Here is a 25946-nt window from a genome sequence, read left to right as displayed (position 1 = left end):
TAACTGCAACAGGGAGCCATTTCTTTACACAAGCCCCCCCCAGCCCACAGGCCAGGAGACTCAGCCCAAGCTGGGAGAGTCTTCCTAGTCTGTCAGGCGAGGAAGAGTAGGAGAAATAGGCTGGTTAGTTGCAGGGCCTACTCTGCCTTACATCCTTCTGTTCAGGTCATTCCCTTTGGGGAACTGACCTACTTCCACAGTGATAGGACCTAGTCTGAATTGCCTCTTGTCTGCCTCTTCAATGTCTCCACCCATTCTTTCTATTTTGGTCTTAGAGGTATCCACCTCTGCTAACCTTATCTTGGCCAGGGTTACCCCTAGCTTACCCAGAGAGGTTACCCAGAGCTGGAGTAACCCCACCATGACCAATAGGGTCAGGGGGCCTAACTTGCTATTTGGCATGGGGTCAGACCACCATGCTAAGGATAGTGCAGCCATAAAGGCTAACACCCAGCAGAGGCCACTGACAGCTGTCAGTGCCCAGAACCACACCTTTAGCTCTTCACCTAAAAGGGAAGGGGCTAAGTTACAGGCTTCTTTGGGTTCAGGTTGCCTGTCTGCTGTATTAGAGTGGGGGGTTACCACATCTTGTAGTAAACACCCTTCTTCCACTCTTTCTTCTGTTAGCTGAGGAGCCACCCACTCAGGTTTAACAGTTGCCTGACTAGCCAGGACTTCTTGTGGGTCAGGTTGGACTTTATCAGGGCCATTTTTGGAGTTCTCCCCTACTGGAGCAGAATCTCCTTGGCTTGCTGTGACCTTGGCTAAAGGTTGTCCACCCTTCCTACTCTGTTTTCTTTTCTTCTTCTTCTGGGGCCTGCTTGCATTTACTGCAGAGGCAGGACTTCCAGAATCCTTGGGAGAGGACTGGCACTGAACCAGTTTCTCTCTTGGGCTCTGACTAACCTCTGGGTAGTCATTTCCAAGGAGACAATCAAGGGGGAGGTCTGTACTGACTACTACCCTTCTCCAGCTAAGAGTGCCACCCACTTCTATGGGCACTAAAGCCACAGGTCTCTTAGTGACCCTGTCTAGGCTAACTCTTACCCTGGCAGTCTCACCTGGGATGTACTGGTTTGAGAGCACCAGCCTGTCATGCACAATAGTGTGACTGGCACAAGTGTCTCTCAGGGCAGTGGTTGGGATTCCATTCACCAGTAGGTGGTGGAAGTGTCTACTTCCCTCTGGAATCTCCAACTCACCTGTTGGGCCCTGTTCCCAGTTGAAGGCTAGGAAGACCTCCTCATCTGAGGAGTCATCTCCCATGGCTACACTGGTTACCCCTGGAATTTTGTTCTGGGGTTTGTTTTTGGGACAAGAAGTGTCCTTGGTGTGGTGCCCAGACTGTTTACAGTTGTGGCACCATGCCTTAGTGGCATCCCAGTTCTTACCCTGGTACCCACCTTTGTTTTGGGTTGTGTCTTGGGGCCCACCCACCTGTTCTGGTTTTTGGGGGCCTACAGAGGACTCTTTTTCTTTGTTTCTAGTGTCACCCACTTTTTCCTGGGGAGTTTTTGTAACCCCTTTCTTTTGGTCACCCCCAGTGGAAGTTTTGGTTACCCTAGTCTTGACCCAGTGGTCTGCCTTCTTTCCCAATTCTTGGGGAGAAATTGGACCTAGGTCTACCAGATACTGATGCAACTTTTCATTGAAGCAGTTACTTAAAATGTGTTCTTTCATAAACAAATTATAAAGCCCAACATAGTCACACACTTCATTTCCAGTTAACCAACCATCTAGTGTTTTTACTGAGTAGTCTACAAAATCAACCCAGGTCTGGCTCGAGGATTTTTGAGCCCCCCTGAATCTAATTCTATACTCCTCAGTGGAGAATCCAAAGCCCTCAATCAGGGTACCCTTCATGAGGTCATAAGATTCTGCATCTTTTCCAGAGAGTGTGAGGAGTCTATCCCTACACTTTCCAGTGAACATTTCCCAAAGGAGAGCACCCCAGTGAGATCTGTTTACTTTTCTGGTTACACAAGCCCTCTCAAAAGCTGTGAACCATTTGGTGATGTCATCACCATCTTCATATTTTGTTACAATCCCTTTGGGGATTTTTAGGATGTCAGGAGAATCTCTGACCCTATTTAAGTTGCTGCCACCATCGATGGGACCTAGGCCCATCTCTTTTCTTTCCCTTTCTATGGCTAGGAGCTGCTTTTCCAAAGCCAATCTTTTGACCATCCTGGCTAACAGGGGGTCATCTTCACTGGAGTTATCCTCAGTGATTTCAGAGGTGTTGGTCTCTCCTGTGAGGGAACCAGCATCTCTGACTATTATTTTTGGAGTCAGGGTTTGAGGGACCCTGTTCTCCCTAGATAGGACTGGTAGGGGGGAATTTTCCTCCAAGTCACTATCCTCTTCCTCTGAGTTGCTACCCTCAGAGGGGTTGGCCTTTTCAAACTCTGCCAAAAGCTCCTGGAGCTGTATTTTGGTAGGTTTGGGGCCCATTGTTATTTTCTTTATTTTACAGAGTGACCTTAGCTCCCTCATCTTAAGATGGAGGTAAGGTGTGGTGTCGAGTTCCACCACAGTCACATCTGTGCTAGACATTTTGCTTCTAAAAGTTGGAATACTTTTTAAGAATCTAAAACTGATTCTAGAATCTAATTCAAACTTTTAACAAACTTTTAAACTCTAAAAGAAATGCTAAACAGGATCTAACACAAGGCCCTAGCAGGTCTTTTAAGAATTTAGAAAACTTTTCAAATTGCAAAAATCAATTTCTAATGACAATTTTGGAATTTGTCGTGTGATCAGGTATTGGCTGAGTAGTCCAGCAAATGCAAAGTCTTGTACCCCACCGCTGATCCACCAATGTAGGAAGTTGGCTCTGTATGTGCTATTTCAAAGTAAGGAATAGCATGCACAGAGTCCAAGGGTTCCCCTTAGAGGTAAAATAGTGGTAAAAAGAGATAATACTAATGCTCTATTTTGTGGTAGTGTGGTCGAGCAGTAGGCTTATCCAAGGAGTAGTGTTAAGCATTTGTTGTACATACACATAGACAATAAATGAGGTACACACACTCAGAGACAAATCCAGCCAATAGGTTTTTATATAGAAAAATATCTTTTCTTAGTTTATTTTAAGAACCACAGGTTCAAATTCTACATGTAATATCTCATTCGAAAGGTATTGCAGGTAAGTACTTTAGGAACTTCCAATCATCAAAATTGCATGTATACTTTTCAAGTTATTGACAAATAGCTGTTTTAAAAGTGGACACTTAGTGCAATTTTCACAGTTCCTGGGGGAGGTAAGTTTTGGTTAGTTTTACCAGGTAAGTAGGACACTTACAGGGTTCAGTTCTTGGTCCAAGGTAGCCCACCGTTGGGGGTTCAGAGCAACCCCAAAGTCACCACACCAGCAGCTCAGGGCCGGTCAGGTGCAGAGTTCAAAGTGGTGCCCAAAACACATAGGCTAGAATGGAGAGAAGGGGGTGCCCCGGTTCCGGTCTGCTTGCAGGTAAGTACCCGCGTCTTCGGAGGGCAGACCAGGGGGGTTTTGTAGGGCACCGGGGGGGACACAAGTCCACACAGAAATTTCACCCTCAGCAGCGCGGGGGCGGCCGGGTGCAGCGTAGAAACAAGCGTCGGGTTTGTAATGTTAGTCTATGAGAGATCTCGGGATCTCTTCAGCGCTGCAGGCAGGCAAGGGGGGGATTCCTCGGGGAAACCTCCACTTGGGCAAGGGAGAGGGACTCCTGGGGGTCACTTCTCCAGTGAAAGTCCGGTCCTTCAGGTCCTGGGGGCTGCGGGTGCAGGGTCTCTCCCAGGCGTCGGGACTTTAGGTTCAAAGAGTCGCGGTCAGGGGAAGCCTCGGGATTCCCTCTGCAGGCGGCGCTGTGGGGGCTCAGGGGGGACAGGTTTTGGTACTCACAGTATCAGAGTAGTCCTGGGGTCCCTCCTGAGGTGTTGGATCGCCACCAGCCGAGTCGGGGTCGCCGGGTGCAGTGTTGCAAGTCTCACGCTTCTTGCGGGGAGCTTGCAGGGTTCTTTAAAGCTGCTGGAAACCAAGTTGCAGCTTTTCTTGGAGCAGGTCCGCTGTCCTCGGGAGTTTCTTGTCTTTTCGAAGCAGGGGCAGTCCTCAGAGGATGTCGAGGTCGCTGGTCCCTTCGGAAGGCGTCGCTGGAGCAGGATCTTTGGAAGGCAGGAGACAGGCCGGTGAGTTTCTGGAGCCAAGGCAGTTGTCGTCTTCTGGTCTTCCGCTGCAGGGGTTTTCAGCTGGGCAGTCCTTCTTCTTGTTGCAGGAATCTCATTTTCTAGGGTTCAGGGTAGCCCTTAAATACTAAATTTAAGGGCGTGTTTAGGTCTGGGGGGTTAGTAGCCAATGGCTACTAGCCCTGAGGGTGGGTACACCCTCTTTGTGCCTCCTCCCAAGGGGAGGGGGTCACAATCCTAACCCTATTGGGGGAATCCTCCATCTGCAAGATGGAGGATTTCTAAAAGTAAGAGTCACTTCAGCTCAGGACACCTTAGGGGCTGTCCTGACTGGCCAGTGACTCCTCCTTGTAGCTTTCTTTGTTCCCTCCAGCCTTGCCGCCAAAAGTGGGGGCCGTGGCCGGAGGGGGCGGGCAACTCCACTAAGCTGGAGTGCCCTGCTGGGCTGTGACAAAGGGGTGAGCCTTTGAGGCTCACCGCCAGGTGTCACAGCTCCTGCCTGGGGGAGGTGTTAGCATCTCCACCCAGTGCAGGCTTTGTTACTGGCCTCAGAGTGACAAAGGCACTCTCCCCATGGGGCCAGCAACATGTCTCTAGTGTGGCAGGCTGCTGGAACTAGTCAGCCTACACAGATAGTCGGTTAAGTTTCAGGGGGCACCTCTAAGGAGCCCTCTGGGGTGTATTTTGCAATAAAATGTACACTGGCATCAGTGTGCATTTATTGTGCTGAGAAGTTTGATACCAAACTTCCCAGTTTTCAGTGTAGCCATTATGGTGCTGTGGAGTTCGTGTTTGACAGACTCCCAGACCATATACTCTTATGGCTACCCTGCACTTACAATGTCTAAGGTTTTGTTTAGACACTGTAGGGGTACCATGCTCATGCACTGGTACCCTCACCTATGGTATAGTGCACCCTGCCTTAGGGCTGTAAGGCCTGCTAGAGGGGTGTCTTACCTATACTGCATAGGCAGTGAGAGGCTGGCATGGCACCCTGAGGGGAGTGCCATGTCGACTTACTCATTTTGTTCTCACTAGCACACACAGGCTTGTAAGCAGTGTGTCTGTGCTGAGTGAGAGGTCTCCAGGGTGGCATAAGACATGCTGCAGCCCTTAGAGACCTTCCTTGGCATCAGGGCCCTTGGTACTAGAAGTACCAGTTACAAGGGACTTATCTGAATGCCAGGGTGTGCCAATTGTGGATACAATGGTACATTTTAGGGGAAGGAACACTGGTGCTGGGGCCTGGTTAGCAGGGTCCCAGCACACTTCTCAGTCAAGTCAGCATCAGTATCAGGCAAAAAGTGGGGGGTAACTGCAACAGGGAGCCATTTCTTTACAGATAACATTACCACATTTGAGAAATGCAGTAAACTTTTTTTTTAGAAAAACTCTACAAATTCCTAACTTGAAAAGTACTCATCTGATTCCAGTGATCCTGGTATCGAAGTTTATATTAAGTACGTGTTATTTTTATAAACTGGTGCTGGATTGCTTTGAGTGTGTCTTGCTTACTGTATGCCTCACATCCTTAGCACTACCCTCTAATAAGCCTAACTACTCAACCACACTACTGCACTACCACAAAAGAAAGCATTTGGGATGACATTTGTGCCTCTCTGCTACCTCTGGAGTTTGCTTGGACTCTTCGCAGAGTGTACTTCATTTTGTCCACTATATGAAGAGCCAGCTTCCCACAAGCCATACTGGCATAACTGGAAATCTGATGATCACCAGTTCTCTCTCTGATACCTAGTTCTACGGCAACCAATCTAAGCGTGTGAAGCTTCGGATCTGGGAACAAGAAAATGTTCCTATTCTTATGGGAGAATAGATTATTTTTAAAAGAAGGGCGGGGGCAATGATTTCGAGGTGAAGACTACATGTACATTCAAACTACTCTCTCAACAAGCAACCTCAAGAATGTCGTTTTCCACCTCATTGAGAAGAGCTCATCTGAAGTGCCACTTAAAAAAAAAAAAAGGGCCAGCATTAAAACCTACAGAATCCCATCTCTTGCGTTATGAGATTTGAAATGTCTGATCAGTTTTGCTATTGGTTCAACATTTTAATACAGGTGGAAGAGATATTCAGCAGTAATGAAAATCAGTTCATTTATTCTGTGAACCCATGTAGGTGGCCAGCCCAGTGTTCGGTGGACACCTATGGTTACACCTTATACTGGTTCCAGGCAACCCTTATTAGATAGCGTTACAGTGTCCAGGTAGCCAGGGCTCTAGTGGTAGCTGTGGTGAGCAGCCAAGACTTACCTAGGAGGAGTGTGAAGCACTGGCAATACCACAGTAGTCACAATGTAACTTATCACACATGAAAGGAAACACACAATGTTGCAAAAATAAATGTACTTTAATACAGGAACACCAAAATAGATTACTATAGGCAACACCCCCTCTAGAGGTAAGTACACACAAAATATACACAGGTAAGAATTAGGAAATCGCACATAATAGCAAGGGCCCTATAGAGGGGCCAAACCATATACTAAAAAAGTGGAATGTGAGAATGGGTCCCCCACCAGAGGATGTGGAGTAGTTAGCAAATGTTTGGGAGAGAGTGGAACCCCAAGGAGTAAATATCTAGAAGACCCACAGCAACCAGGACGACAGGGTTAAGTTACCTGGTTGTCCCATAGGCGAACATGGGGACTGGTAAATGGAATATTGCAAGAACAGGACCAGGCCGGTGGAACCAAACAGCGGATTCTCAATTAAGAGGACCTGCAAAAGAAGGGTACAGAGTCGAGCCCACGCACGAGTATCAAGGTGAGGCAGGAGGCAATGCCCACCTGTCTGTGGGTGAAGATCAAGGTCGACGGTGGGGGATGGAGAGGAGTCTATTAAGTCACCTAGGAGCGGTCCCTCGCCAGTCGCCGGATTGCGGTCAGGTCAGTGGTCAGAAGGACAATCAACAATCGCACGCAAATGCACCTGTTGGAGTTTTGAGGAGCTGAAGAGGACCAGCAAGGTCCTGGGGACTTGACTCTTGAAGAGTCTGGGCTGACCCTCAGAAGACAGTAGAGCCAGCAGAAGCAGTCGGAGCCCCCCACAAGCAACCCACTGGCAGCAGGCACAGTAAGTCACAGGGAGGCCCAGACAGCACACATGAAAAGGAGTCTCACGTCGCTGGAGCAGCAGAGAGGAGGCTGTCCTTACAGAGGTAGAGTGCTGGGGGTCAGGGCTACACACACTCAGAGACAATTCCAGGCCAATAGGTTTTTGTATTGAAAAATATATTTTCTTAGTTTATTTTAAGAACCACAGGTTCAAATTTTACATGCAATACTTCAAATGAAAAGTATTGCAGGTAGGTACTTTAGGAACTTTGAATAATCAAAATAGCATATACAGTTTTCATATAAATCACATATCGCTATTTTAAAACTAGACAGTGCAATTTTCAACTGTTCCTGGGGGAGGTAAGTGTTTGTTAGTTTTTGCAGGTAAGTAAACCACCTACGGGGTTCAAGTTTGGGTCCAAAGTAGCCCACCGTTGGGGGTTCAGAGCAACCCCAAAGTTACCACACCAGCAGCTCAGGGCCGGTCAGGTGCAGAGGTCAAAGTGGTGCCCAAAACGCCATAGGCTTCAATGGAGAAGGGGGTGCCCCGGTTCCAGTCTGCCAGCAGGTAAGTACCCGCATCTTCGGAGGGCAGACCAGGGGGGTTTTCTAGGGCACCGGGGGGGACACAAGTCCACACGGAAAGTACACCCTCAGCAGCTCGAGGGTGGCCGGGTGCAGTGTGCAAACACGCGCCGGGTTTTGAATAGGTTTCAATGGGAGACCAAGGGGTCTCTTCAGCGATGCAGGCAGGCAAGGGGGGGGCTCCTCGGGGTAGCCACCACCTGGGCAGGGGAGAGGGCCTCCTGGGGGTCACTCATGCACTGGAGTTCGGATCCATCAGGTCCTGGGGGCTGCGGGTGCAGAGTCTTTACCAGGCTTCGGGATCTGAGGAACAGGCAGTCGCGGTCAGGGGGAGCCTCGGGATTCCCTCTGCAGGCGTCGCTGTGGGGGCTCAGGGGGGGCAACATTGACTACTCACGGTCTCGCAGTCATCGGGGAGTCCTCCCTTAAGTGTTTGTTCTCCATAAGTCAAGCCGGGGGCGTCTGGTGCAGACTGGCAAGTCTCACGCTTCTGGCGGGAAACGCAAGTTGTTTTAAAGTTGCTCCTTTGTTACAAAGTTGCAGTCTGGGGTGAACAGAGCCGCTGTCCTTGGGCGTTCTTGGTCCTTCTAGATGCAGGGCAGTCCTCTGAGGATTCAGAGGTCGCTGGTCCCTGGGGAAAGCGTCGCTGGAGCAGTGTCTTTAGAAGTGGGGAGACAGGCCGGTAGAGCTGGGGCCAAAGCAGTTGGTGTCTCCGTCTTCTCTGCAGGGTTTTTCAGCTTAGCAGTCCTCTTCTTCTTAGGTTGCAGGAATCGGAGTTCCTAGGTTCTGGGGTGCCCCTAAATACAGAATTTAGGGGTGTGTTTAGGTCTGGGAGGGCAGTAGCCAATGGCTACTAGCCCTGAGGGTGGGTGCACCCTCTTTGTGCCTCCTCCCAAGGGGAGGGGGGTCACATTCCTATCCCTATTGGGGGAATCCTCCATCTGCAAGATAGAGGATTTCTGAAAGTTAGAGTCACCTCAGCTCAGGTTGCCTTAGGGGCTGTCCTGACTGGCCAGTGACTCCTCCTTGTTTTTCTCATTATCTCCTCCGGCCTTGCCGCCAAAAGTGGGGCCGTGGCCGGAGGGGGCGGGCAACTCCACTAGCTGGAATGCCCTGGGGTGCTGTAACAAAGGGGGTGAGCCTTTGAGGCTCACCGCCAGGTGTTACAGTTCCTGCAAGGGGGAGGTGAGAAGCATCTCCATCCAGTACAGGCTTTGTTACTAGCCACAGAGTGACAAAGGCACTCTCCCCATGTGGCCAGCAACATGTCTCGAGTGTGGCAGGCTGCTAAAACCAGTCAGCCTACACGGGTAGTTGGTTAAGGTTTCAGGGGGCACCTCTAAGATGCCCTCTGGGGTGTATTTTACAATAAAATGTACACTGGCATCAGTGTGCATTTATTGTGCTGAGAAGTTTCATACCAAACTTCCCAGTTTTCAGTGTAGCCATTATGGTCCTGTGGAGTTCGTGTTTGACAGACTCCCAGACCATATACTCATATGGCTACCCTGCACTTACAATGTCTAAGGTTTTGCTCATGCACTGGTGCCCTCACCTATGGTATAGTGCACCCTGCCTTAGGGCTGTAAGGCCTGCTAGAGGGGTGACTTATCTATATTGCATAGGCAGTGTGAGGTTGGCTTGGCACCCTGAGGGGAGTGCCATGTCGACTTACTTGTTTTGTCCTCACCAGCACACACAAGCTGGCAAGCAGTGTGTCTGTGCTGAGTGAGGGGTCCCCAGGGTGGCATAAGATATGTTGCAGCCCTTAGAGACCTTCCCTGGCATCAGGGCCCTTGGTACCAGGGGTACCAGTTACAAGGGACTTACCTGGATGCCAGGGTGTGCCAATTGTGAAGACAAAAGTACAGATTAGGGAAAGAACACTTGTGCTTGGGCCTGGTTAGCAGGCCTCAGCACACTTTCAATTCAAAACATAGCATAAGCAAAGGCAAAAAGTCAGGGGGTAACCATGCCAAGGAGGCATTTCCTTACACTATTCAAATGTGCCTGTTTTAAAGGTCATGTGAAAAGGAGATTTACGCACATAGTTTAGCGCAAGAAGGTGGGTCTGCGTCATGTTGCATCTAGTGTAGAACTGTCTCCACACTGAACATTTCATTTCATGGCAGTCAGTGACACACCAACAACATGTATAACATCGCTTCGTTGTGCTCGTGTGCCAATTGTCTTTAAAGGTGTATTTGATAGAAGGTGTAGCATGAAGGACCAAGTGTCTTAAAAGTTATTAATTTTGTAGTTATTATCTCGTTATTTATTAATTATACTAAGAATCAATTTCTGCCTTAACTATAATTATTTATAAATACATACACACACACAGGTTGTCAGGTACAGTGTAGTGATATTAATGTTGCATGCACACACACATAGGCACTCGCACACTTGTGAGGACGTTTTTAAATGCATATGCTTACAAAATACCTGTCTATACATTTTATACAAATGCATGCGTACAGATGTATTTTATGTGCCTATTGAACGAGTTACTTACCTTCGGTAACGACTTTTCTGGTGGATACATTAGCTACCTGTGGATTCCTCACCTCATGAATACTCCCATGGCGCCAGCATTCTACGGAAATCTTCTTACTAGTCTCTGCACGTCGACGAGGACGTCACTGTCTCGCACGCGACGCCGTCTGACGTCATACAGGCAATAAGAGGTCCTCGACGACGTGCGGACGTCAGTACCAATCATTTTTTACGTGCATGAGAACAACCAGGCAATGCAATGAAAGAACAAAGCAACATCCATTATAATGTAAAAATACACCACATTGTATGAATAACTGTAAATCTTTTTATGTACATATATATATATATATATATATATAAAACTCTCTCTTTTAAAATATATACACACACCAAGTATATACATAAAGATATATAGACATATACCTACATATATATAAATATATTATATATATACATCTATTGCACCCTCAAAGACCAAGAGGAGCACACTCAAGGATTACTTGGCAAGACCATAAAGGCAACGGGGAGGCGGGTGGGACCGTGAGGAATCCACAGGTAGCTAATGTATCCACCAGAAAAGTCGTTACCGAAGGTAAGTAACTCGTTCTTCTGATGGATACAACTACCTGTGGATTCCTCACCTCATGAATAGAGTCCCAAAGCAGTACCACGCCCGGCGGTGGGTGCCTAAATGGTCAAACCAAGAAATCCTGCAGCACTGACCGTGCAAAATGGCCGTCCCTTCTAACCTCAGAATCTAAACAGTAATGTTTTGCAAAAGTGTGAAGGGACGACCAAGTTGCGGCCTTGCAGATGTCGACCACAGGAACACCTCTGGCTAAGGCCGAAGTGGCCGACTTAGCTCTGGTGGAATGAGCTCTAATGCCCTCAGGAGGATCCTTCTTTGCCAAAGAGTAACATATTTTAATGCAAAGAACAACCCACCTGGATAGTGTTCTCTTGTGGACTGCCTTTCCTCTCCTCTTGCCCACGTATCCAATAAACAGCTGATCCTCCAGCCTGAAATCCTTTGTTCTATCGATAAAGAAGCTCAACGCTCTCTTTGGGTCCAGACGGTGCAGTCTTTCTTCCTCTTTGGAAGGATGAGGCGGAGGATAGAACGTGGACAAAGTAATTGCCTGAGCCAAATGGAAGGGTGAAACAACCTTCGGGAGGAAAGCAGCCTTGGTCCTCAACACCACCTTATCCCCATAAAAAGTTGTATAAGGGGGTTTTACTGATAAGGCCTGCAACTCACTCACTCTCCTTGCTGATGTTATAGCTATCAGGAAGACTGTTTTTAAAACCAAATACCTCAAGGGGCAAGAATGCATAGGTTCAAAAGGGGACCCCATAAGGAAAGTCAGGACTAAGGACAAATCCCATTGCGGCATAACGAATGGCTTTGGAGGATATTGATTTAGAAGACCTTTCAAGAATCTGATAACAATAGGGGATTTAAATAAAGATGGTTGGTCTGGAAGACATATGAAGGCTGACAAGGCCGATAAATAACCTTTAATGGTAGCCACTGCACAGCCTTTCTGCGCCAGAGATAGAGCAAAAGACAAAACGTCCGATAGATGAGCATGTAAAGGATCAATCTGCCTCTCTCCACACCACGCAACAAATTTAGACCACCTATTAGCGTAGATAGATTTAGTGGAGTGTCGCCTGGCCGCTAATATAACATCCACTACCTCAGGCGGGAGAGAGAAGGAACTCAGGTTGCCCCGTTCAATCTCCAGGCATGTAGGTGCAGACTCTGGAGGTTGGGGTGTAGAACCTGCCCCTGCGACTGTGAGAGGAGGTCTGCCCTGAAAGGGAGACGGAGCGGCGGGCACGTTGAGAGTTGGAGAAGGTCGGAGTACCACACCCTCCTTGGCCAATCCGGAGCTATTAAGATTACTAGAGCCCGGTCTTGGCGAATCTTCCTCAATACTCGAGGAATCAAGGGTATGGGAGGAAACGCGTAAAGCAACTGGCCGCACCAGGTCATTTGAAACGCGTCCCCCAACGCTTCCTGCATCGGATACTGAAGGCTGCAGAACAACGGACAATGCGCGTTCTCTCGAGTGGCGAACAGATCTACCCGAGGAAACCCCCACTTGTGGAAGATTAAACGGACTTGATCTGGATGGAGACGCCACTCGTGGTCTGCCGAGAAGTGGCGACTGAGACTGTCCGCACGCACGTTCAAGACTCCGGCCAGATGGTTTGCTATCAAGCAAATCCGATGGTCCTTTGCCCAGGACCATAGTCGAAGAGCTTCTCTGCAGAGAAGGTACGACCCCACTCCTCCCTGCTTGTTTATGTACCACATCGTGGTAGTATTGTCCGTTAGGACCTGTACCGACTGACCACGAAGGGAAGGGAGGAAGGCCTTGAGAGCCAGACGTACAGCCCGTAACTCTAACAGATTGATGTGAAAAATCTGTTCCTCTGGAGACCAAAGACCTTTGATCTCCAGATCCCCCAGATGAGCTCCCCACCCTAGAGTGGAAGCATCCGTTATGACTGTGGCCACTGGTGGCGACTGCTGGAACGGCTTTCCTTGTGAAAGATTGTTGCCTGCAATCCACCACTTCAAATCCACAGCAGCATCTCTGGAGATCTTGACAGTACCCTCTAGATCCCCTCTGTGTTGAGACCACTGCCTTCGGAGGCACCACTGAAGAGCCCTCATGTGCCAGCGAGCATGCATGACCAACAGAATGCAGGAGGCAAAAAGACCGAGCAGACGAAGGACCTTGAGGACTGGAACTACCGCTCCATTTCGAAACATTGGAACCAAATCCTGAATATCTTGAATCCGCTGAGGCGGAGGAAAGGCCAGACCCAATGTTGTATCCAGTACTGCCCCTATGAACAGGAGGCGCTGAGAGGGCTCCAGGTGAGATTTGGGCTCGTTCACCGAAAAGCCCAGGTCGAACAACAACTGGGTTGTTGACTGCAGATGACGCAACACAAGCTCCGGGGACTTGGCTTTGATCAACCAATCGTCCAAGTAAGGGAATACTGCTATCCCCTTCCTTCTGAGCTCTGCCGCAACCACCGACATCACCTTCGTGAAGACTCGAGGTGCTGAAGTAAGACCAAACGGAAGGACCGCAAACTGGTAGTGTTGCGATCCCACCACAAACCGGAGATACTTCCTGTGTGACTTGAGTATCGGGATATGAAAGTAAGCATCCTGCAAGTCGACAGACACCATCCAGTCTTCCATGTTCAACGCCAAAAGCACCTGTGCTAGGGTCAGCATCTTGAACTTTTCCTGCTTGAGGAACCAATTCAAGATCCTCAGGTCCAGAATTGGTCTCAAACGACCATCCTTCTTGGGAATCAGGAAATACCTTGAGTAAACTCCTTGACCCCTTTCCTGCTCCGGGACCAACTCCACCGCGCCCTTTAAAAGGAGGACTTCTACCTCCTGTTCTAGCAACAGGAGGTGTTCTTGTGAACAATACGAAGGGCGGGGCGGGATGAGGGGCGGAAACTCCCGAAAGGGAAGGGTGTAGCCTTTTCCCACAACACTGAGAACCCAAGTGTCCGACGTAACAGTCTCCCATTTGGTGAGAAAATGCTGTAATCTTCCCCCTACAGGAGAGGAGTGAGTGGGAAATGGTGGAAGCCTAAGGCTGCTTCCCCTGCTGCACCCCGCCAGAGGATGAGGAAGAGGCAGAGTGCTGCTGAGAGGCTCCCCTGGTGCGGACCCTACCCCTCCCCCTAAAAGATCTATAGGGGTGGGAAGAGGCAGGTTGCTGATATCTTCCCCGAAAGGAAGAGGAGGAAGAGCCACGCCCAAATCCACGAAACCTCCTGAAGAATCTGGAAGAGGCCGTGGAAGAAGGAGCTTGGAGTCCCAACGACTTAGCCGTGGCCCTGCTCTCCTTAAAACGTTCCAAGGCCGAATCAGCCTTAGCCCCAAACAGTTTGTCCCCATCAAACGGGAGATCCAACAATGTGGACTGTACATCTGCCGAAAAGCCCGAGTTACGGAGCCAGGCCTGTCTCCTTTCCACCACAGTTGTGCCCATTGCTCTGGCTACCGAGTCGGTGGTATCCAGTCCCGTCTGGATAATTTGGGTCGCAGCAGCCTGGGCATCAGAGACAAGATCCAAAAGACCCTGGGGAAGCTCTGTAAACGAAGAGGAGATGTCATCCATCAGAGCATGAATATACCTCCCCAGGATACAGGTCGCATTAGTGGCCTTTAACGCCAGACTGCAGGACGAAAAAATCTTCTTGGACTGCGCCTCTAGCTTTTTTGAGTCTCTGTCCCCAGGCACCGTCGGGAAAGAACCAGGCGCTGACTTGGACGAACAGGAGGCCTGCACTACCAAGCTCTCCGGCGTAGGGTGCCTAGATAGGAAACCAGGATCAGTTGGAGCCGTCCGATACCTCCTGGCCACGGCTCTGTGAACTGCTGGGGAAGATGCCGGCCTCTTCCACACCTCTAAAACCGGATCCAGCAGAGCGTCATTAAAAGGTAACAGAGGCTCCGCCGCGGCTGAGGCCGGATGCAACACCTCCGTCAAAAGGTTTTGTTTTGCCTCCACCACCGGCAAAGGCAGGTCCAAAAAACTAGCTGCCTTCCGTACCACTGTATGAAAGGAAGCAGCTTCCTCAGTATATTCCCCCGGGGACGAAAGGTCCCACTCAGGGGAAGTGTCCAGCCCACTGGCCGACTCCAGTCCACGCAGCCCATCACCCGAGTCCTCTAGCTCTCCTTCCTCTAGGGCTCGTTGGTACTCCTGCTCTTCTAGTACCCGGAGAGCACGTCTCCTCGAATGAAGGCGTTGTTCAATACGCGGAGTCGACAATGCCTCCGCCGAAGTCGAAGATCGGCGCCGATCTTCAGAAGCCACCGACGCCGCGTCCGGCGCCACATGTAACTTCGGCGCCGACGAAAGAGCAGCTGAAGCAGATGGACCCACCGGAGTCACAGGCCGAAATCCCGACGTCGACGGGATGGAAATCCCCGGGGCCAATCCTTCAGAAGCCACCGGAGCGGCCACCGGCGCCGACACTGGCGCCGAGCCCACGTTCCCAAACGGGAGAAAGGGCATAAAGGGTGCCGGCCGAAGAGGCGCAGGATCACCCAAAGAAAAGGCCAAAGGCCCAGCCGGAGCACCCCCTGGAGCCATCTGTTGGAAGATGGCATACATCGCATTCAAGAATGCGGAACTATCGGCTCCAGGGGTGGGAAAAGCCGGATACTGGGGTGCCTGTCTCGGAGGCGACCCCGACTCCGGCCTCGGCGTCTGCGCCGGAGAAAACACTTGAGGCTCCAATACCTCAATCACCGACGCCTGTCCAGGCGAAGTTGGTGACGCCGGAGAGGGCAACGGCGTCGAAGGATGCGGCGTCACCGTGGGGCTGACCTCCCATGTCTTTCGGCGCCGATCCGGAGACCTGGAACGAGCCTCCCTTGAATGACGCCGAGATTCTCTACGGCGCCGGGAGTCTCGATGACGCCGATGTTTTGGAGAAGACTTCTTGTGATGCTTCTCCTTTGACTTGGCCATAAACAGCTTCGCCTCACGTTCTTTAAGGGCCTTCGGATTCATGTGCTGACATGAATCACAAGTCGAGACGTCGTGGTCGGAGCTCAAACACCAAAGGCAATCGGAATGAGGATCCGTCACCGACATCTTGCCTCCACACTCACGACAAGGCTTAAATCCAGACTTTCTCTGCGACATTATTTCCACGGAGAAAGAGTACGCAGCAAGATATACACTGTAACCGCAAGAGTAACAGTTGCTCCCTCGAAGATAACCGTTTCGAATGCACGGAAAAAAGGGAACTGACGTCCGCACGTCGTCGAGGACCTCTTATTGCCTGTATGACGTCAGACGGCGTCGCGTGCGAGACAGTGACGTCCTCGTCGACGTGCAGAGACTAGTAAGAAGATTTCCGTAGAATGCTGGCGCCATGGGAGTATTCATGAGGTGAGGAATCCACAGGTAGTTGTATCCATCAGAACTATATGTATGTGAATAAGCATATACATATGTATACCTATATAATGCAATCAATAATAGTGCCTTCTCCAGCACACTCATTGTAAGAAACATCAGTGAGTGTGTGTGTGTATGTATATATATATATATATATATATATATATATATATATATACATACATACATACATACATACATACATACACACACACACACACATCTATAACGTATACATTTTTCTCTAAATTAAATATATACATGTTTGTTTCGTGCTCTCGGTGATCGGCAAGCGACAGCAAATTAAGTAAGACAAACTTTAATATGTATGTCCGTCACAAATAGCTAGACAACCCACGTGATCGAACATGCATTTTAAATGCAGTGTTCTCACCCGTATGGAGACACCATAATATTAGGCCAGATTTAAATGTATTATTTCCTTGAATGCTAGGCTGGGCGAAACTTTGTCTGTTGTATGCTACAAATATGTGTTTCAAGTTGTGCGTCTTAAACTGCGAATGATAAAATGCGCTGCTATGGCAGTGGCTGAATGCACAGTATATAGGTACCAACAATGTAATCTTTACCAGACATAACATAAGGGTAAGAAGAACAAACGCTCCAAGCTGGCAATTTACAGAAGTGAGTGGAATCATGCACTTTTAGTGCACACTGCATTTAATCCCATATGTACCCAGCTAGTCTGACAGATGTTTGTGGCCTTGGACATGTACAGTCGCCATTTGCTGCAGTCTTAAGTTTGAGGGAGTGATGTTTGCTTCAAACTGGCAATGCGCTTCCGGTTCCACGGGTGTGCACTCAGGGTGCTGTTTGCCAAGGTGGGAGCGAGCCCCAGCCACTTCCCGGGATGAACTCATGATTACACAATAAGTTACATTACAATGTGCCAGGGCGCCCATAATGAGTCAGTAAGTCACACTTGGGACACAGGGCTGGGAAAAAACAGCGCAAGTACAGTGGGACCGACTCTCAATGGCAAAACCTCAAAAGCAGAGCCTGCCAAACAGGTACTAAATAGCGCTAGACTTAGAAGCCTGTGTTCGTCCTGCGCCTACATGCGCCCAGAGTTTATTGTCCTGAGGTATTATCAAGATTTGTTTTTCTCCAACTTTGTGTTTGAGAAATGTGTACCTAGAATTCTTGACAACCAATAAATTAGGCGAGCACACAGCTTAGTTTGAAAATATAAAACACAAACCACATTCTTGCATAGAGATTATCAGTGAGTTATTGGCTAAGTGGGCTAACAACAATGAAGTGTGGCTTATAACTATTTTTTTAAACCGAAATGCACGTTTTTACCTTTGGAATAAGCATGCGATTTTAAAAAAAGTGAGCATTTAAACGAACACTGAGTTAGGCTGAAAAACATCTAGGTGCTGGGAGGAGGAAGGGAATTACAAGCAACACAATCTCAGTCTTTGAATGCACAGCAAATGTGGCCAGATCAGATTTACAGCCCTGTTTAAAGCAGAGCTCAGAAAGATAAGCACTCCTCTCGTGTGCTCCAGATGAAAGATCAAAAGAACCCCTGAACACATCTTAAAATGGTGAGCAGTGTATTTAGTTGATCCGATCTCCTGAGAGGAGACAAAAAAATAAAAGTGGGACAAAGAGTAAGACTACCCAGTAGCAAGCAAGGATTTTTAAAGGACACTGGCATACACAAATCACAATGACTGGGGGAAACTCAACCTCACAAACCATCTACCACAGGTCTGTGATCGACCATGCAAGCGTTGTCTAGGCTTGACCTAAAAAATTATCTCAAAGCTGCAAGCTACTCTGAAAGTGCCAGTAAGCTACAAGTAGCTCCTAATCGACCAGTTGGAGACACCTCCTGTCATAGATGCTTTTTTTTTAATTTTTTTTTAGAGCCCCTGATATGGGGTGTTCATCTCCCTTCATGAAACTCTTCCTGTGGCTGGTACTGTGAGAGGTCGCTGTAGCACTGGCTGACTCCCTGGCTCAGTTTGTCTCACCCAGCTGGCTTTGTTGGAATCTGAAAAGCCTTTATGGATTATTTTCTTTTGTCATAGCAACACCATTATTTCAACTTGCAGCTAGCATTTTTTTTTTTACATTGAACGCCCTCTGTTTTGTGTTGGTCTCATGGACAATTTTCAGAGTCAACTGGTATATTTTCTCCTCTTTTTTCCTTCTCTAACCCTCTTTCTAAGTCGATGTGTGAAAGTCAGCCCTCACCTGTGTCTTTAGTCTTTGACCTGAAAGAATACTTAATTCTTGTTTTCCCATTGACTGCCTTGTGCTTCAGAATCAAGCATGGTTTGGAGTTCTTCAAGTCTGACATTTTTTGCTCTACCTCTCTGAGGTCTTGTGAGTACATTTTAGCAGCACTTCTACCTGTGTGTGCTTTTAGCATATCTTCTAAGTATGGCTCAGAAAAACTATCCTTCGATGTCCAACCTATGATCTGCCTGAGCCTCCTCTTAATGTTCACAAATTCTGTGGTCACTGGAGAATCCTAGGCCCTTATGAACTGTGCCCTGGCCTGATGCACTCACCTTGGTTTCTCCCTTACCTTAAATGTTCTAGGGAGGAATTTAGCACACACCATCTATCCTTCTGCCTAAGGGTCCTTCAGGTGGCACAAACAGCATATTCCACGCTTGTCTGTCTATGCTTACTTATGATTTGCAAAGCACTTCTGCAGAATATAAAAGGGGTGTTTTCAATCTCTCAGGAGGCCAAATGGGGACTTTGTAAAGTTTATCACCCAGCTATACAGTCCCAGACTACGTGGTCGAAGCTCAAGAGAAAAAAAAAAACCTACATTGTGTGGGTTTTCTTTTGACAAATTCCGTCTCTTTGGAGTCATCTGTCTGTTTCCGTGCTTTTTTCCCCCTCTTTATCAGTATACTTGTCCAAAACCTCTGTGTCTCAAGACCCAGAGATTTCAAACCCAGTAGTGCGGAAAAAAAGTTGCAAATGGTTAACACACTCTGGGGTTTTGGAGGCATACACCTGGCATCACAGGAGGGAGATACCCACCTACCGGCTGACACCGAGAGAGGAAAAATTAAATTTAAAATATATATATATATATATATATATATATATATATATATATATATATATATATATATCTCTCTATCTATCTATCTCAGATGGCAGAATACACAGCATGTGGATCCAGAAAAAATTAGAGCTAGAGTACAGCTAGCCATGTTTCCAGCATATTAGGTGTTTTTCTGATTACAATTGGCTTCTTTATTAAACTGATTTAAATTCGGTCAATGTTGCCTGCATATAAGCATATAAAGTTTCATTTTTGGAGAAATGAAATCTACTCGCTCAAGTGCTCCAGGATGCAGAGAAAGGTCAGGACCACTGAAAGTTTTCAACTATGAACGAACAGCCCATATTGAAGAACTGAACCAGAATAAAGCAAACTCTCTGAATCCTACAGTTTTGTATGCTTAAGGGTCTCCCACAAGTATTAATTATTTCTACAAACGTACTAAAGAGTGACAATTTACATAAATAAAAATTACCACATTACTTACCGTGCTCAATAATTTCAACTAAACTTCTAAGATGAGGTAAGATAGCACAGCCCATTAGAATTGCAATTTGCTGTACGATTTTGATACCAGTGTGCCTGGCCTGCCAAGACTTTTTGCTCTTACAAACTGCTTTCAAGAAAGGCAAGAGAGATGGGATGCCCAAAGCAGAAGCAACTACGGCAAAAGCTCGGGCTGTTGTATTACGGACATATTCATCCATGTTGTCGATATCAGGTCGCATAGTCGAAATCATGGTGGCCAACCCAGCAGCCTAAAGAGAAAAAGCAAAAATTACAAAGGTAAAAAAAATTTAAATGAGTAAAGTGAGACTGAATACAATCTGGAATATTTCTTAAAGAGGTTTGTCAGGCCTGCCTCTGGAACATCATGCCTCTTCCCCTCACCAGCCATCCACATCGAAATACCCTTTGCCCCCAATCTACCACGAATCTGGAGAAGATGGAGGCAGGAAGAACACACAGACCATGTGGCAGGAACAAGGGACTGCTCAACTCACTCCTACGTCATAATCTGTTCATAGAACCCCTGCTCAAAAGGAGTTCTAGTTAAAAACAAAAGCTGTAAAGGGGCTTAGCCAGCACCTCCTCGAGTCCTCCTTGTTATTACTCTGTTAATGAGCATATTAGAGTGCAATTAAGATTATTTTTTTTTGTAAAATGCAAATGCAAATAGGACATAGGGAAAGAAGATTAAACACTGGGTGCACAAGGGCCAAACTGTGAGAGGTTTCTTATACTAGACATGGTTGGAACTAGTTCTTTCACAGTAGGGAGCTCCAAAGGAAAGGTACAAACACAAGAAAGGAACAACTGCATACAAATATTGCATACCTGCAACCCTTAATCATTGTCAACACCAATAGGTCTTGCCTTTCAATGGTATTAACCAACCAGTGACTTTGCCTACGGGTTTTAATGTTAAAAAAGAAAAAAAAAAAAAAAAAAGAAAGGTTTGGCAATGCTGTGAAGCATTGGGAAACACATAAGCACTGTCAAAGCCGAAAGCCAAATGGTCTTTCTTCTGAGACCACAAAACTATTGGTTTTGGTAATTAATTTAAGCCATGCTGGACAGTAGTACAGGTATGGTTGGCTGAAAATGGAAAATGTCACTTACCCAGTGTACATCTGTTCGTGGCATTAGTCGCTGCAGATTCACATGCTGTGCACATCCCGCCATCTGGTGTTGGGCTCGGAGTGTTACAAGTTGTTTTTCTTCGAAGAAGTCTTTTCGAGTCACGAGATCGAGGGACTCCTCCCATTTCGACTCCATTGCGCATGGGCGTCGACTCCATCTTAGATTGTTTTTCCCCGCAGAGGGTGAGGTAGGAGTTGTGTATACTAGTAATAGTGCCCATGCAATGGAGTGAATACTTATGTACATAATGTAGTTTAAAGTAATATATTTACAAATTTACAAATGTTGAAGATCAACTTCTCAACGGCTACAGGCTCCCGGGTGGGCGCATGTGAATCTGCAGCGACTAATGCCACGAACAGATGTACACTGGGTAAGTGACATTTTCCGTTCGATGGCATGTGTAGCTGCAGATACACATGCTGTGCATAGACTAGTAAGCAGTTATCTCCCCAAAAGCGGTGGTTCAGCCTGTAGGAGTTGAAGTTGTTTGAAACAATGTTCGTAGTACTGCTTGACCTACTGTGGCTTGTTGTGCCGTTAACACATCTACACAGTAGTGTTTGGTAAATGTATGAGGCGTAGACCATGTAGCTGCCTTACATATTTTGGTCATTGGAATATTACCTAGAAAGGCCATGGTAGCACCTTTCTTTCTAGTTGAGTGTGCCTTTGGTGTAATAGGCAGTTCTCTTTTTTGCTTTAAGATAGCAGCTTTGAATACACTTAACTATCCATCTAGAAATGCCTTGTTTAGAAATTGGATTTCCTGTATGAGGTTTTTGGAAAGCAACAAATAATTGTTTTGTTTTCCGAATTAGTTTTGTTCTGTCAATGTAGTACATTAACGCTCTTTTGATGTCTAATGTATGTAGTGCTCTCTCAGCTACGGAACCTGGCTTTGGGAAGAACACTGGTAATTCCACTGTTTGATTCAAGTGGAATGGTGATATAACTTTTGGTAAAAATTAAGGATTTGTCCGTAGAACTACTTTATGCTTGTGTATTTGAATAAATGGTTCTTGTATGGTAAACGCTTGAATCTCACTCACTCTTCGTAGAGATGTGATTGCAATTAAAAATGCAACTTTCCATGTTAAGTATTGCATTTCACAAGAGTGCATGGGCTCAAAAGGTGGACCCATGAGTCGTGTTAAGACAATGTTGAGGTTCCATGAAGGAACTGGTGGTGTTCTTGGTGGTATAATTCTCTTTAGGCCTTCCATAAATGCTTTTATGACTGGAATCCTAAATAGTGAAGTTGAGTGCGTAATTTGCAGGTAAGCTGAAATTGCAGTAAGATGTATTTTAATGGATGAAAAAGCTAGCTTTAACTTTTGCAAATGTAACAAGTATCCTACGATGTCTTTGGCAGATGCGTGTAAGGGTTGAATTTGATTATTATGTGTAGGAAGTTGGCTCTGTATGTGCTATTTCAAAGTAAGGAATAGCATGCACAGAGTCCAAGGGTTCCCCTTAGAGGTAAAATAGTGGTAAAAAGAGATAATACTAATGCTCTATTTTGTGGTAGTGTGGTCGAGCAGTAGGCTTATCCAAGGAGTAGTGTTAAGCATTTGTTGTACATACACATAGACAATAAATGAGGTACACACACTCAGAGACAAATCCAGCCAATAGGTTTTGTTATAGAAAAATATCTTTTCTTAGTTTATTTTAAGAACCACAGGTTCAAATTTAACATGTAATATCTTGTTTGAAAGGTATTGCAGGTAAGTACATTAGGAACTTTGAATCATTTCAATTGCATGTATACTTTTCAAGTTATTGACAAATAGCTACTTTAAAAGTGGACACTTAGTGCAATTTTCACAGTTCCTGGGGGAGGTAAGTTTTTGTTAGTTTTACCAGGTAAGTAAGACACTTACAGGGTTCAGTTCTTGGTCCAAGGTAGCCCACCGTTGGGGGTTCAGAGCAACCCCAAAGTCACCACACCAGCAGCTCAGGGCCGGTCAGGTGCAGAGTTCAAAGTGGTGCCCAAAACGCATAGGCTAGAATGGAGAGAAGGGGGTGCCCCGGTTCCGGTCTGCTTGCAGGTAAGTACCCGCGTCTTCGGAGGGCAGACCAGGGGGGTTTTGTAGGGCACCGGGGGGGGACACAAGCCCTCACAGAAATTTCACCTTCAGCAGCGCGGGGGCGGCCGGGTACAGTGTAGAAACAAGCGTCGGGCTTTCAATGTTAGTCTATGAGAGATCAAGGGATCTCTTCAGCGCTGCAGGCAGGCAAGGGGGGGCTTCCTCGGGGAAACCTCCACTTGGGCAAGGGAGAGGGACTCCTGGGGGTCACTTGTCCAGTGAAAGTCCGGTCCTTCAGGTCCTGGGGGCTGCGGGTGCAGGGTCTTTTCCAGGCGTCGGGACTTAGGTTTCAGAGAGTCGCGGTCAGGGGAAGCATCGGGATTCCCTCTGCAGGCGGCGCCGTGGGGGCTCAGGGGGGACAGGTTTTGGTACTCACAGTCGTAGAGTAGTCCGGGGGTCCTCCCTGAGGTGTTGGTTCTCCACCCGCCGAGTCGGGGTCGCCGGGTGCAGTGTTGCAAGTCTCACGCTTCTTGCGGGGAGTTGCAGGGTTCTTTAAAGCTGCTTCTTGAAACAAAGTTGCAGTCTTTTTGGAGCAGGGCCGCTGTCCTCGGGAGTTTCTTGTCTTTTTCGAAGCAGGGCAGTCCTCAGAGGATTCAGAGGTCGCTGGTCCCTTGGAAGGCGTCGCTGGAGCAGAGTTCTTTGGAAGGCAGGAGACAGGCCGGTGAGTTTCTGGAGCCAAGGCAGTTGTTGTCTTCTGGTCTTCCTCTGCAGGGGTTATCAGCTAGGCAGTCCTTCTTCTTGTAGTTTGCAGGAATCTAATTTTCTAGGGTTCAGGGTAGCCCTTAAATACTAAATTTAAGGGCGTGTTTAGGTCTGGGGGGTTAGTAGCCAATGGCTACTAGCCCTGAGGGTGGGTACACCCTCTTTGTGCCTCCTCCCAAGGGGAGGGGGACACAATCCTAACCCTATTGGGGGAATCCTCCATCTGCAAGATGGAGGAGTTCTAAAAGTTAGAGTCACCTCAGCTCAGGACACCTTAGGGGCTGTCCTGACTGGCCAGTGACTCCTCCTTGTTGCTTTCTTTGTTCCCTCCAGCCTTGCCGCCAAAAGTGGGGGCCGTGGCCGGAGGGGGCGGGCAACTCCACTAAGCTGGAGTGCCCTGCTGGGCTGTGACAAAGGGGTGAGCCTTTGAGGCTCACCGCCAGGTGTTACAGCTCCTGCCTGGGGGAGGTGTTAGCATCTCCACCCAGTGCAGGCTTTGTTACTGGCCTCAGAGTGACAAAGGCACTCTCCCCATGGGGCCAGCAACATGTCGCTAGTGTGGCAGGCTGCTGGAACCAGTCAGCCTACACAGATAGTCGGTTAAGTTTCAGGGGGCACCTCTAAGGTGCACTCTGGGGTGTATTTTGCAATAAAATGTACACTGGCATCAGTGTGCATTTATTGTGCTGAGAAGTTTGATACCAAACTTCCCAGTTTTCAGTGTAGCAATTATGGTGCTGTGGAGTTCGTGTTTGACAAACTCCCAGACCATATACTCTTATGGCTACCCTGCACTTACAATGTCTAAGGTTTTGTTTAGACACTGTAGGGGTACCATGCTCATGCACTGGTACCCTCACCTATGGTATAGTGCACCCTGCCTTAGGGCTGTAAGGCCTGCTAGAGGGGTGACTGACCTATACTTGCATAGGCAGTGAGAGGCTGGCATGGCACCCTGAGGGGAGTGCCATGTCGACGTACTCGTTTTGTTCTCACTAGCACACACAAGCTGGCAAGCAGTGTGTCTGTGCTGAGTGAGAGGTCTCCAGGGTGGCATAAGACATGCTGCAGCCCTTAGAACCCTTCCTTGGCATCAGGGCCCTTGGTACTAGAAGTACCAGTTACAAGGGACTTATCTGGATGCCAGGGTCTGCCAATTGTGGATACAAAAGTACAGGTTAGGGAAAGAACACTGGTGCTGGGGCCTGGTTAGCAGGCCTCAGCACACTTTCAATTGTAAACATAGCATCAGCAAAGGCAAAAAGTCAGGGGGCAACCATGCCAAGGAGGCATTTCCTTACACAACCCCCCCCCCCCCAAACGAAAGAGGATGAGACTAACCTTTCCCAAGAGAGTCTTCATTTTCTAAGTGGAAGAACCTGGAAAGGCCATCTGCATTGGCATGGGCAGTCCCAGGTCGGTGTTCCACTATAAAGTCCATTCCCTGTAGGGAGATGGACCACCTCAACAGTTTAGGATTTTCACCTTTCATTTGCATCAACCATTTGAGAGGTCTGTGGTCAGTTTGAACTAGGAAGTGAGTCCCAAAGAGGTATGGTCTCAGCTTCTTCAGGGACCAAACCACAGCAAAGGCCTCCCTCTCAATGGCACTCCAACGCTGCTCCCTGCGGAGTAACCTCCTGCTAATGAAAGCAACAGGCTGGTCAAGGCCATCATCATTTGTCTGGGACAAAACTGCCCCTATCCCATGTTCAGAGGCATCTGTCTGCACAATGAACTGCTTAGAATAATCTGGAGCTTTTAGAACTGGTGCTGAGCACATTGCTTGTTTCAGGGTGTCAAAGGCCTGTTGGCATTCCACAGTCCAGTTCACTTTCTTGGGCATTTTCTTGGAGGTGAGTTCAGTGAGGGCTGTCACAATGGATCCATATCCCTTCACAAACCTCCTGTAATACCCAGTCAAGCCAAGGAATGCCCTGACTTGAGTCTGGGTTTTTGGAGCTACCCAGTCCAGAATAGTCTGGATCTTGGGTTGGAGTGGCTGAACTTGGCCTCCACCTACAAGGTGTCCCAAGTAAACCACAGTTCCCTGCCCTATCTGGCATTTGGATGCCTTGATAGAGAGGCCTGCAGATTGCAGAGCCTTCAAAAACTTCTTCAGGTGGACCAGGTGATCCTGCCAGGTGGAGCTAAAG

The 25946-nt window shown here is 47.8% G+C and overlaps 1 protein-coding gene across 2 annotated transcripts in view; it reads right to left on the bottom strand.

Moving 5' to 3' along the window:
* The window catches only part of SF3B1 (splicing factor 3b subunit 1), a 457301-nt gene that overhangs the window by 327172 nt on the left and 104183 nt on the right, over positions 1-25946 (bottom strand). For both annotated transcript variants that reach the window (XM_069225830.1, XM_069225831.1), the window contains one exon: positions 19839-20109. In XM_069225830.1, the coding sequence (XP_069081931.1) occupies positions 19839-20109 (271 nt within the window). The remainder of the gene's footprint in view (positions 1-19838; positions 20110-25946) is intronic.

The sequence above is a fragment of the Pleurodeles waltl genome, chromosome 3_1, assembly GCF_031143425.1.
Source record: "Pleurodeles waltl isolate 20211129_DDA chromosome 3_1, aPleWal1.hap1.20221129, whole genome shotgun sequence".
NCBI classification, from domain to species: Eukaryota; Metazoa; Chordata; class Amphibia; order Caudata; family Salamandridae; genus Pleurodeles; species Pleurodeles waltl.
Note: the sequence above shows the minus strand (reverse complement) of the source record. Positions and strands in the feature narration are given on the sequence as shown.